General features: G+C 40.7%; 1 protein-coding gene across 1 annotated transcript in view; it reads left to right on the top strand.

Moving 5' to 3' along the window:
- The window catches only part of lsp1a (lymphocyte specific protein 1 a), a 32,644-nt gene that overhangs the window by 11,046 nt on the left and 8,252 nt on the right, over positions 1-13,346 (top strand). Inside the window, exons 3-9 of the mRNA XM_047595463.1 lie at positions 4,107-4,500; positions 5,222-5,361; positions 5,447-5,693; positions 6,438-6,575; positions 9,459-9,502; positions 11,831-11,912; positions 12,882-13,019. Coding sequence (XP_047451419.1) covers positions 4,107-4,500; positions 5,222-5,361; positions 5,447-5,693; positions 6,438-6,575; positions 9,459-9,502; positions 11,831-11,912; positions 12,882-13,019 — 1,183 coding nt within the window. The remainder of the gene's footprint in view (positions 1-4,106; positions 4,501-5,221; positions 5,362-5,446; positions 5,694-6,437; positions 6,576-9,458; positions 9,503-11,830; positions 11,913-12,881; positions 13,020-13,346) is intronic.

Below are 13,346 nucleotides of genomic sequence, written 5' to 3'. Positions count from 1 at the left end.
TTGGCGCTATATAAATAAAACTGAATTGAATTGAATTGAATTGAACATGCCAACATGTTTTGTAAGGACTTGGTTATGATAAAAATATCTGCACTACTTTCATCTGAGTGCAAATGGCCGTTTTTCATAGCAGACTTTATTGCCTGGTGTTACAGATCACAAAAATGACTGCATTCCTTTAAGATGAGCTGATATTGTAGGCTGTTTTGGTTCACTTGAGTGGCTTAATGGCTCGTTGTTTGAACTACTGAACTATTGTCTTTTTCCGGCTGTGTGAAGGTCTTTAGCACATGTTAGCAAGTTAAAAAAACAACACATGGTTGCAAGGAACATGGAACCCCACAGAACTGCTAGCATGACTGGAGGCTCCTCAAGTTGACGCGTTGGGCCTGGTGTGAACACAGCAATCACATTCTGCTCAGCAACAAATTAACAGAGCCGAGCCGAGGTTAGAGATGTTGGTCTCAGTATGACTGGAATCATAATCATAGAGCAGCTTGCAAGCTACTCTGTGATTATGATTGCAAGTGTTTGCAGTGTAAAGTTACCCATGGACCAATATCAGTACCTTCTAATCATACACTGATCAGGCATAACATTATGACCACTGACAGGAGAAGTAAATACCATTGATCATCTTGTGATAGTTCACTGTTCTGCTGGGAAACTTTTGGACCTGGCATTCATTTATGGGGATGTTACTTAGACATGTAGCACCCACCTAGACCAGACCAGACACCCCCACCCCATAGCAATGACACTCCTTGATGACGGCAGCCATCCCCACAGAAGTATACTAAGCTGTGAGGATCTAATTTAGTGTGTGGAAGCAAGTTGCTCAGGAAATAAAGTGCTTTTTCATATGCTGCCATAGTGGAAACATGAAAAAGAAAAAATGTTAAAAAACACAATAAAATGTTAACATCACCAAAGCTCAGAATACATGATTTCAGTGGATATTATCAAGACTTTTATAGGGCCTGAATAAGACTTGGTCTAACCCTGGTCTCACCATTAATCACACAAGAATAACCTTCCAATGTGGCACAAGCGCTTGTCCATGTAATTGTGGGAACCCAGGAAGTTAAGTGCAGAATATTACTCATTTATTCACCTCATGTCCGTTAACTTCCTGTAGAAGCTACTAAGTGTATGACTGCATGTTATTGTTATCTGTACAAAAAAAAAAGAAAAAGAAAAAAAAGCTATACTATGCATTTGTAAAAGCATGCCGTCATGTTTCCCAGCTGTGAAACATGAAGCTTAACACGCTTCTGTGGTAGTATCCCTTGTCGCTCACCATATGCCCGAAGGTTTCCAGGGTTTCACGGACTCCTGCTTGATTAAAATAAATGTTTCCATTGGGAAAAGCTGCAAACAACTTCTTCCATCCCGTCTCCTTGAAGCAAGGACAAACACACAGCTGGCTTCCCATTACACAACCGCCAAAGAATGTTTACTACAAAGTGTCTTGGGGAAAACCACCACCGTGTCAAAGCTTGTGGAGTCACAGCTGACTTTTAATTTCAGACTCTTAATTACAGCTTGCACTTCCAACAGCACCTTCTCCTCCGTCACATCACGCCACAGACAGCCAGGTTGCTCCACTGCCACAGTCTGTAATTGAGAGGTTTACTTTACAAGATGCAGCAGTGATGTCATGCTGTTTTGAAGTCCCCTTTTGGTAAGTTTGTTGGAGGATCTCCGGCCTCCAGGGAGGTCTGGGGAACTGACAGAGCGCAAATCCACAGATACTGGTTGTGGCTGTGACGGTCTTTTGCAAATCGACGGACTGACACTCCAACATTTTGTTTCTCCTCTGACACATCAACCAACTATATCCGTTTGCTTCACTCATTATTTTGTTATATTTACTGTCAATATCTGTTCCAAATCCTCTCTGGGGGTTTCGGTGTATCATAAGACTTAATGATGTGAATGAAGTCATTTTATTAGACTTTTATTAGACAGTGCAACCAGGTTAAAATCCAGGATGGCAGCTTTTCTGTTTAAAGCCAACACATTTCAGATAGGGAATGCATAGTTTTTGCCTTGGACACTCTGGAAATACTCTTCCATTCTTCCTTCCACATCAGACCAAAGCTGACACTAGCTTACTGGAAAAACCCAATTGGTCCACACGTGGCGTAATGCGGCCTAAATGTCAGGTGTTGCCACTCCAGATATTGCACTTACTTATGAACTGCTGACTGCGTCCTGATGGAGGCTTGTTATTCTAGTGTCTTAGTCACAAAAATGTGAGAATCTCAAAAAGTTTCTAGCAGTTCCTCAATCAAATGACCATAAATCCAAAAATCTGTGTCGCTACTTCATCTTTAAGCAATCATAGTGGCTGCTTGATTACCAGAAGGGTGGAATAAATAGGTTTATATTTTAAATTCATGAAAAGATTGAATCAACTACTGTGAGCTATGTAACACATTGCTCCATAAGTCTATAAACTAAGTCTAAGTCCATAAACTATACATTAAAAAAGTATAAACATTTGTCTGTTGTAAGATCACAAGACCTCATTTTTTTCTATTCAGATGTATCATATTTACTAATGATAGTTATTGCTATTACTGCATGAATCTTACTTTTATCTGCCAATAATAGGAATAACTAGAAACAGAGTGTGAATCTTCTGTCTATATGTCAACCTACTGAAGCTATTATATCGTCACTGCTGAAAGGGAAGGGCATTAAGGTTTTGAAATAGCAGATGTGACTATTTACTATTTTTTTTTACTATTTTTTTGCTAAATTATTATTTTTTTTTTCAAACTCACAGAAACAGAAATGCACGTTTTGTTTCTTAAAGAAAGCTAGAAACTCCCACCATACAGTCAATCTTCCACCAGCAGGCATTGCGTTGTAATCGTCTGGGGAATGCTCAGTGAATTCCTTTCTGCCAGCTCCCACAGACTCGTTTTCATTACTTCAATCAGCAGGAGGACAGTCAGAGACACTGCTCTACAGTGTCCACACACAATGACCGCGAGAGATGAGCTCACGTTACCTGAGCGCAAAATTGGTAGCCAATTAATACTTAACACCTCATTAAAATGCACAGATGTGGTGGTCCAAACTGCTGTGTGGATTAGGTTATCCTAAAACTTTAATTGTATTTTTGTTATTATTTTAGTGTCTGCTTTGGTGCTCCTGGAACCTGAGTAAGAAATATAAAATGATACTCGGAACACCGGCTCGATGTCTGTGTGATTAATGACCCCTGCAAACGTAACTCTTTCTGGACATTTTTTATTTTCGCTGGTTGCTATTTCAGCTGCGACGCGCTCGACTCAGTCATTTGTCGATCGCACTCTGCTGAATGTCTCTGTGATTACAGACGTTAATCGGCGGAGTGGAGAAATGTATTTGTGTTATGTCTAGTTTGTGTAATCTGCTGCACTCAGTGAAGACACGTGTCAGGATCCAACAGACAGCACTGAGACTCACTGGGAGAACATACTGTTTACAATTAAACGACAACCAGTCCATTATTATTATATGCAGTCATTAACACTGGATTAATTAAAGCTCAGAATACTTTGTGCTGAAATTGAAATTCTTTGCTATGATTTCATTGTGTGTTTATTCCTGTCTGGACAAAACCCCTCACTGAACTTCTCACGGTACCCAGTCTAATCCTGTGTTTACTGAAGCACTGAAAGACTTGTTACTGAAATCACTTAATGCTCTTTGATGGACAGGACCTGAGCCCTGCCCCTGCAGACCAGATCAGACATGCTGTCAGGAACACAACCGTCACTTAGAAAGTGACTAGTGGTCCTTTCACAAAGAAGCAACCCAACAAGTTAAGCCCACCACCAAGAAAGACGCTTTTGGGCAAACAAACGATGTCATAGACATGCAGAGAGTTTTAGCCCCATCAGCAGATCACATGTTCAGTTTGATTTCACTCTTCTCTTGTTTTGCTTAAGAGTTATAAAGTCTACTGTGTATTTGACCCCCTGTGATGTTGAGTCTGTCTTTTCAATGTTTTTCATCAGCAGCGCCAAAGAAATGAATAAACACATGAAAAGCAGAATTCAGCCAGGGTTGATACTTGTTAAAGATATCTTCTCTTTCGTCACTCTCAGACATGACAGCAGCCTGAAGCCAAGCGGTTCTCCATCTCTAGAGGAGGACGAGGGCTTCAGCGACTGGACTCAGCGCAGGGAGAGGCAGAGGCAGCAGCGACTGCAAGAGCTCAGCCAGGGAGGCGAAGAGGACGAAGACGAAGAGGAGGACACAGTAAAAAAAGTCGTACCCGTGAAGACCGCCCAGGCCTCCATCACATCCTCTACCCGCCTCCAGAGGCAAGAGCAGGAAGACGCGGGCAGGGCCAGGGTGGAGATGGAGAGGAGGAAGGAACGCGAGGAGGAGTTGATGCGAGCTGAAAAGATGAAGAGGGAGAAGGAGAGGGAGGAGGAGCAAAGGAAGAGGGATGAAGTGATTTCGAGGAGGAGGGAGGAAATTCAAAAGCCAATAGAGGTAAGGCTTTCTCTACACACAACTTACCATAACTTCAAGTACTAAGTTACTGGGATTGTTTTTGAATATAAATACATGTCCTCAGTGTGTCTACAAAAAGCCCATGCCCTTCAATTGTTTTGTTCTCCATCAATCAAAGCAGTTCTTCCAGGTTTGTAGCTCCTAATGACACCAAGGCAGGGAAAGCTAAACTCAGCATTAACCACCTAACTAAACATTATTAACAACTTCCATCAACTAGCTGTGAAAAAAGAGCTACACCAAGCCCCTGGCACATTCTTTATATTTTGACTTCTTCAGGAGCATTTTCATGTTTTGGGTCAAATGTTGATAACAATGATAACTTAACTCCGGCGTTTTTGTTACCAGCATTACTGGTTCTGATGAGCCAAGTTGAAGTAATTTTTAATTGTCAAATCAAGCTCCTCAGCTCCATTCAAGGTCCATAAAAGTCCAACTCTGAAGTCATTTAACGCAAGTTTGACCCAAATCTGAAGTTATTTGTGACAACACTTGTCAAGCTTGAGTGTCACACCTCCAGTCATTTCACTTGTGTTTGAAATTATTCGAGACAAGTAAATTTCCACAGTCAAGTCATGAATCAGTCCAAACGAAGCCATTCCAGACAAAGAGTCTGTAAGCAAATCAAGTCTTTATGGTCTCTGACATTTAAAGTATGCGTATAAAAGAAGATATGTTGTGTCTAACTTCTCATCAACAGGCGGAGAAAAAGAAAGAGGTGAAAGTCTCCTACACATCAAAGGTTTTCCTGCACCAAGAGCCAAAACCTAGCTCCTCCAACAGCAATGTATCCACTGAGGAAGTCACGTCACACACCAACAAGACAATCAGACTCAGCAAGTGTGTAGCATGTTTTATTTGTAGTGATAGTGAACACCTATCTAAAGTACTGCCTTTTACTAGCACAGCTCTTCCTACGTGGTAGTTTTAGCAGGGCCGTGGAGCCGGGGGAGGCAGAGGCCATTCTGGAGACGGAGCATCGTCTGGAGAAGATCCGACGAGGCCTGCAGGAGAAAGAGAGCCATGAGATGGAGCAACTGAGACACCGACAGGCAGAGGCCGAGCAGGAGCTGGAGGAGCTGAAGAGGAGGAGAGAGGAGAGACGCAGAGTTCGTGAGGAAGAGGAGCGTCAGAGGGAGCTGGAGGAGCAGCAGCGCCTGGTCAAAGAGGAGGTGACACCAAGCCTCAATCAGTGTGTTTACATTCACAGCTTAAGGAATACAGTTTACCTTCGAATAACTGACGGGAACACGTCCCCCTCCTCCACACTAGGTGGCGATATACATCCTTTCAGCAGGTTAATACCATGTTAATACGGCCCCATTTCCGGTTGAACTAATACGTCATATAGTAAACGAGAGTCGTTCATGCAGCAGACCGGCATTTCAAACAATAACTAGATGGATAATAGTACAGCTTTTTTAATCGCGTACATAATGTGCGCGCTACTTATGGTGCAGATACGATGCGCATTATGCATTAGGTGTTTATTCTACCGGCTCTGTTTGCCTTCTTCTTCTGCGACCGGCTCTCTTGCATGTTTTTGTTCCGGGGTCATAAGCCAGTTCAATGGTTGTGGAGCACTTTAAGCATAGTTAAAGTCAGAATTATAATCATAATTAGTTTTTCATGTGCATATACACGTACTGACTTAAAGCTTAATATATTTAGACAACTTCACGATGGCATTTAGGGATTCGGGAATTTACCTCCGTCTGAGTATTTTACGTCAAAAAAAAAAAGTTTTTTTCAGCCAGCTAAACGCCAAATGTTGTAACTTAACGTTTATGAGCCACACAGGCCTGCTATAACAAGACTATGATTTTGTTGAAGTGCTTATAAAAGTCTTCAAAGTCTTTTAACAGCTATTAGATCCATGCTGACATGTGGATTTGAGCAATGTTTGTGCCTCCCAGGAGGAGAGGAGACGGATGAAGGAAGATATCGAGAGGAGGAGGATGGAGGCGGCAGAGAGGATCAAGAGCCTTGGCACGTCCAGCGTAGACGGAGACGAGACCTTCAGTCCCTTCAGTCCCAAAGTTTCCACTCACAAGGTAAAACACTAACTTGCAGCAGTCTGATAGATTTTTAGATTATACCATTTTTTTTTGTTTGACTCCTGCTAAACTGTTCCTGTAGGCAAGTCCCAAACACCCAACTATACTGAACCGGTTTCCAAATACAAACGGTGAATCATTTATCTATGCTCCAATTATCTTAAAAAGTCTGAAAATCTTCAGGTTTTAATTTATCATGAAAAAAAGATCTGTGTACATAATTTACAGCATACAAACACAGGTCTTGTTCACATTTAAATCTTATTCTTATAATATGATCATTATGTACTGTTGCTATGTTTGACTCATTTGGTGTAACTGATGGCCATAATGGGAAGTTTTAAATAACAGCCACTCCATAAACATAATCAAACTTTTCTTTTTTGTGTTCCTTTTAACCAAAGTGTTGTATATCTATCCAAAATAGCTTTGACGTAAGTAGGGGAGGTTTGCTTTTATCCGCTGTTCTCACCTCACCTCAAAAGAATTTAGTTTCCAACCAGATGCACCAGATGGTTTGTTGTCTCTCACAGGGTGACTTCAACATCTGGTTAACAACCATGGGTAAAGAGACAAAAAATATAACAGTCCACAGTCTAGCAATGAATCAGTGTTCAAATAGTTATAGCATGTTAGCAGATGACCTTCCCCGCACCTAAAACACATTTATCTGTCAGAATGTAGTTTCTCACAGCTTGGTCCACATCCCAGACACAAACGTATAACTTGAAACCTAATGAGATGGTTTGCCAGAGAATCTTGTCTCACAAAGTAAATTCAAAGCAAATCTCATTACCGGTATTATATTTCAATCTGAATTTAGGAAACACTGAGCAGAATTGCTCAGATATAATCTCAGTAGATAATCTATTTTTTTATTTTCATTAAAAGGCCTGGTACTTTTCTACCTATTGGTATAACTCAACATGCTTTAAAATTACAATGTCATATTTACCCCCTCTTTAACATAAGAAAAAAAATCTGCTCATAATTTAAGAGGAATTGTTATATTTAAGTAACAGAAATATGATATAAATATGAATAATTTAGTCAATTCTTGGTCATATCATCCATGCTGGTTTTTACCATATGCTGGTATGATGTTGAAACAAGCAATACATTTAATTTGCTAGTAGACTATGGTAGAATAGGATCTGTCACGTTCTATGTCCAAACCCAATCAGTGGTTCAACCTTAAGACAAGTGTTTGCTAAATCAAAGCAAGTTGCATCTGAAAGGCCTGTTGTTTTGTAGTTATTAGGTTAAATTGTTACTTAGTGAACAATCATATAGATGCACTAAGTCCTACTGAAATATAGTAGTTTGGCAGATAAATGTATGCAACACAAACTGAGAAAAGCATGTACCAACAGCTGATACAGCCATTAATTCTGCAGCTAACAACAACAGATTACACCAAAACTATGTGGATAGATGTGGACTCTTGGGTAAACAAAAGTTTGATTATATTTTATATTTTCAGGGGGTGAGCTGACCTTCTGTTTTTTTTTAGGTGTAGACATAACAAATGCAGGTTACTGACTGATTATATAGGGCAAACACTATATAGACTATACTGACTATAGAATGATACCACCTTTGTAAACATGCAGACAAATGCAGTGACCAATAATTATGTATTATCTTCACAGCCAATGGGTTCAGTCTCAGCTTGTAAGTTGCATGCATCCATGTGTGTGTTTGAAAAGCCAGCATGTCCTGGCTGCACCAGTAGCGGCACGTTACGTTATATCCAGGGGCAGCCTCTCCCTGTTCTGGGTCATTGTGTTTCATTGTATGAACTGTGAACACCACACACCCACAGGTCATGATCTTGTACCTCTGCACCTTGTCCTGGAAGACATTTAAATCTTGTGTGTATACGTTCAAAAGCAGAAACGTGTTCAGGACTTTGCGGTTCCACAGATGGATGTTTGATGGGAGTGTCCATGTGCATGACACTGCATGCGTGCTCTGCACTTTGTTTTGGTTTTGGTTTCTCCTCAGTCCAGCTGAACATGTACAGGTTGACTTTTATGTCTGCTTTAAAGCAAAACGGATAGAGTGTAAGATGGCCCTCCAGATGAATGCCTTCAAATTAAAAAAAAAATATATATATATAAAAATGTCTAATCAACCAAAGATTTTGCGAGCCTGCTGCAGTACCTCTGGGGACCCACTAGGTCTTACCGCCCCCCTGTTGAAGACCTACGGACTAAGTTGTTTTTTGACAAAATGATTTATAAAATTATTAATAATAATATTATATATTTAATATTTACTTGGGCCATTATTTTAAGAGGGCGTACTATACTTCTGTAATCGCATCATACTATTGTACATTTTTTTATATATTTAAAAAAAATAAATCTGATACCTTATAAAGAGATATCTTTCTCTGCAGTAGTGGGTGTAAGTAATTCACTAAATTACTACATTAAAAGGATTTTTTAATGAATTTTTTAAATTTGGGAAGTAAGTAAAAACTGCACCAGTGATATTTAATATGATGCAAAAAAAAAAAGAAAGAAAAGCATAAAGTGTCCTTAAAGTCCAGTGTTAGACCCACAACTGAGTTTAGGATCCAGAAGTTTGGTTCACAGCCTTAAACACATTTTGTCCCATTCTTATAGTGATTCCCTCATTATTATCATCTGTTAGTTCCCTCAGTCTCCTTGGGGTGAACTGTGAAGCTGCTCTGATCACACGTGGAGCTTGATAAAGGCCAGCAGGCTCAGCTGTTTGTCTTGGACAGAGTAGTGGAGGTCTGTGGAGAGCCGAGCTATAATTAATATAACCGAGGGAGTGACATGGAGGAAAGCTTCTTGAGTTCATCAAAAAAAATGAATTCAGACTACTTTCTTTCTTTCTTTCTTTCAGATCACAGAAAGAACAGAGTCCCTGAACCGCTCGCTGAAAAAAAGGTAAATATCCATATCCTCATCAGATGCAGTGACTCATAGCTGCATCACTGAATCAAACTGAGGCAAAACTTCCCCCAAAACTCCAAGAGCATGATTTAGAGACTCCATTCATCACAGGAGATGGCTGCGATGGCTGAGGGTTTGTGTAGAGCAGCCAGATACAACTAAAAACCACAAGTCCTAGACGCTGAATATGATCCATGACTCAGATCAAGATCATACTCAGGAAATTTTGGGATGATGAAACGAATGTTTAGTAAATCATCAAAAGTATGCTAGTGCCTGAACAATCTGCTGCCTTTCAGCAAACCCATGTACAACGATGCACACAAACAGAAAAAAAGTAGAAGCTGTTAAAAATGTTTGTGTTGAGCAATTGTATTCATGCGCAGAGGGGAGAATTCACTGGCAAGGTTCACACTGCTATATATCTTTAAAGTCGTCACACCTCTTGGAATCTTGGAAGATGGTTTTGGAGAGGGTTTTGGAGAGGAGAGGTGAAATAAAGTCATCTAACTTGGAGCAATCTACAATAATGTTCCACTGGAAGGTGGTGTAGTTGTGGCTGGGTGAAGCAAGGACTTTTAGTATCCACATATTTGATTTGTGAATAGTTCAACAGTTCGATAGGTTTCATCTAAAAATATATTTTTTTAAATGATATGAACTGGAGACATGGATATTTTAAGTGCTAAACTTAAAGCACTATCTCCCTCAGCGTGGTCGCATTGGTTTCGTTGCAGCCGGTTAACCCTCTGCTGTCTGAAAACTAAACACGGATGAAGAGGGTCAGAGGTCACCTCTCTTAGTGCATCGCCCTCCTCAGCCGTGATTTATGCCTCCGCTTAACTCGGTCCAGATGCAGGCGGCTGTGTTTTCTCTGGTGGTGTGTGAGGTATGGCGGCTCCAGGCAGTCTGAAGAAGGAAATGATCAGCTCTGAGGAGCTCTCTGCGGGAGGGAAGCCTCTGTGAGAACGCATTCATTTTAAAATGACTGTATCAGGAACACGTTTGGAGGGGACATAAAGACAGCGGCAGCTTAACTCTTTACTCTTGCGATGTTTGGGATTTTTTTCTGTTGGGCGATGGTGGGAATGAGTCAGAAGTTCTGCATTTCAATTTTATAAAAAGTAGAAAAGCATTATCAGGAAAATGTGTTGAACGTACTGCAATCAGCGACTTAATGAAGTAAAGTGTCTTTATTTTGCAATCATGTTGTATCATTTTGGTGATTTTTAAATCGTTTATTATACTACTGATGGAATATTTGTTGAAGAACTTCTTGCTTCATTGTGCAACCAGACAAATTTTGGACTCAAACCGGTGCTTTGTCAAAGGGGAAAATTTGTTCCACATGACTTATAATATACTACTAGTCTGGAAGTTGTCTAGTTTAAACTGCCCCCACCCACAAGATACTTGAGGAGTGGAATTTGTTTACAACAAAATGGCTCTGATTGGATGTAGGAGTATTCAGTGGCATGTTTCTTTTGTCCGTGTTGGTCGATCACACCCCATAAAGAAATTCAAATAGCATGTTACCAGACTCATACTGATAAGAGTTGGGTCTGGATGTGCCAGGCTAATATAGTACATCATCAGACGCCAGTTGACTTACTGACATGTGGAAACCTCGTGAAAGTTTATCGTAGAAGGTGAAACGAAGACACACCCTCGAACTGTGAATCTCCTGAGCATGAGGAGGCAGCGCGTGGCATTCTCCATCCAAGAGGCTGTGGTATGTTTCGTTCCGTCAGCAGCGGCATCACCGACCTCCTTTTACAAACAGGCGGTGCACCAAGACGGCGCCTCAGACATGCAGAAGCAAATAATTCAGATGATGACTTAAGTGTCCTCCCCCTCTGTGAATAAATGACATCATCCAGCAGCAGACCTCCTGTCTGGAGCTATGAAACCCAAAACAATTTAAGAGGAATGAGGATTTGGTGTTTGGATAGATAGATAAAGCAAAAACTGCAGATCAGACAAAAACAACCGCAAACCCACATTTGATCCTGCACTTGTGCTAGACTGACATGTCTTTTCTGGTTTGTACAAAAAAAAAAAAAAGTGGAGAGCTCACCTGTGTGGAATAGCATTAGTGGGTTCTAGATGGTTTAAATGGAATGTGAGTATAAATCTGATGGGTGAACATCAATAAATGAAGTAAAAAAAGCAACTTAGATGCCTTCAAAAAAACTCGTCCAGTCACACTTGATTTCAACATTTTTGGACCCTCCGCTGGCATCAATAAATGAGTGCTGAACACACAGACGTGATGAAAAACCCAACCGTTTGCAATTTCTCCTTGTGTTTTGTGTGTCTCAGTAACAGCTTTAAGAAGACGCAGCCACTCGGCCTGCTGCCCAAGATCGACGATAAGCTGGAGCAGTACGCTCACGCTGTGGAGGTCAGCTCACACAGACACACACTCACAATGTATATACCCACACAGCTGGAGATTAAGAGAGAGAGGCAGGCAAACTTCAAAAGAAAAACATCCAGGAATTAACATCAAGGAATTATTCAAACAAAGGGCTTCCAGTGTTGATGTGATAAATAAGTTGTGAACTCTGGCAGCCACTCTATAAAATTAGTTTGAATTCCAGCTTTTTGGAGGTCACCTATAATATGATTCGGATTTAACCTGTGGACATTATTTGCAGTATCACAAGCAGGGCCACCCAGGCCTTATGTGAGCATAAGCAGCACTCACTGCTATGTTTCTGGCATGTAAATATTTATAGACAATGACTGCAAGTGTCAGCTAACTGACACTCGCTTTTCCCACACACCCTTCTTCACATTTTTGTGTTTCTTAAAAATTTTTTTTTCTACAGTCAGATGTGTCTGATGCTCATTCTGCTTCACGTTTAAACCCTTTGGCCTCAAACTTTGGGCAGGAGCGGTCGACCCTCTTTGTGAAGCAATCACAAATCTCTGTAGCACCTGGCTGATTAAATCACAGACACATTTTTATTGGCTCTGCATGTCAAACTATCTATGAATCTATGATGGGAAAATGACGACATTAATGACTCTGTTTTTTTTTCTCTCTTTCCATTCCCTGTTCTCTCTCGTCACCTCGGGCGGTTCCCAAGCTGATTAATAGCATCCTGTATGACCCCAGGTTAACTGTAGACACCTTTATTTATAGAGCACTTAAAAGAAACTGGTTTAACACAAAGTTCAATAAAGAACAGAGATTGTAGGTTTGAACATGAAGGAATAGTTTTTTAGCAGCACAGATGACCTCATATTTTGTGCTATTTATGGGCTGAAATTACAGTTCAAGTCACCAAGACCTTTTTAGGTTCACATACGTGCATCCCATCATTATACGGCTATAAAACTAACCCACGAGCTCAATGTTGTGCAGAACTCTCAGGATGCCCGGGCACTGAAGACATCATTGACTGACCTGCCCAACTCACCTGAGGTCGTCACATCCAAGAAGAACCTGTTTGAGGCAGGAGAGGCCTGGAGCCAGAGTCCCAGCAAGGGAGCCAGCTGCAAGGTAAGAACACACTCAGAGACCCTGGTACTGTCACATGTCTGCTCCGGTCTGCACAAGACTAAACACTCAAATGAATTTTCTTTAAGCACTTTATGAAAGCGTTAATATTTTCACCCTTCATTAACTCTTTTTAAAATGACCTTCAGACAAACAGCTGTTTAATAGGCTGTCTCCTGCAAAAGCTTTAAGGAAATTAAAGATGAATTTAAGGTTGCTGTGATCACAATAAAGCACATCTGCATGACACATAGCATCAGTGTGACAAAAATTTGGTGAGATGAAAGAAACAGAACAGAACACAAAGACTGGTTAAAACTAAAAGAGGCC

The sequence above is a fragment of the Mugil cephalus genome, chromosome 10, assembly GCF_022458985.1.
Source record: "Mugil cephalus isolate CIBA_MC_2020 chromosome 10, CIBA_Mcephalus_1.1, whole genome shotgun sequence".
Lineage (NCBI taxonomy): Eukaryota > Metazoa > Chordata > Actinopteri > Mugiliformes > Mugilidae > Mugil > Mugil cephalus.
Note: the sequence above shows the minus strand (reverse complement) of the source record. Positions and strands in the feature narration are given on the sequence as shown.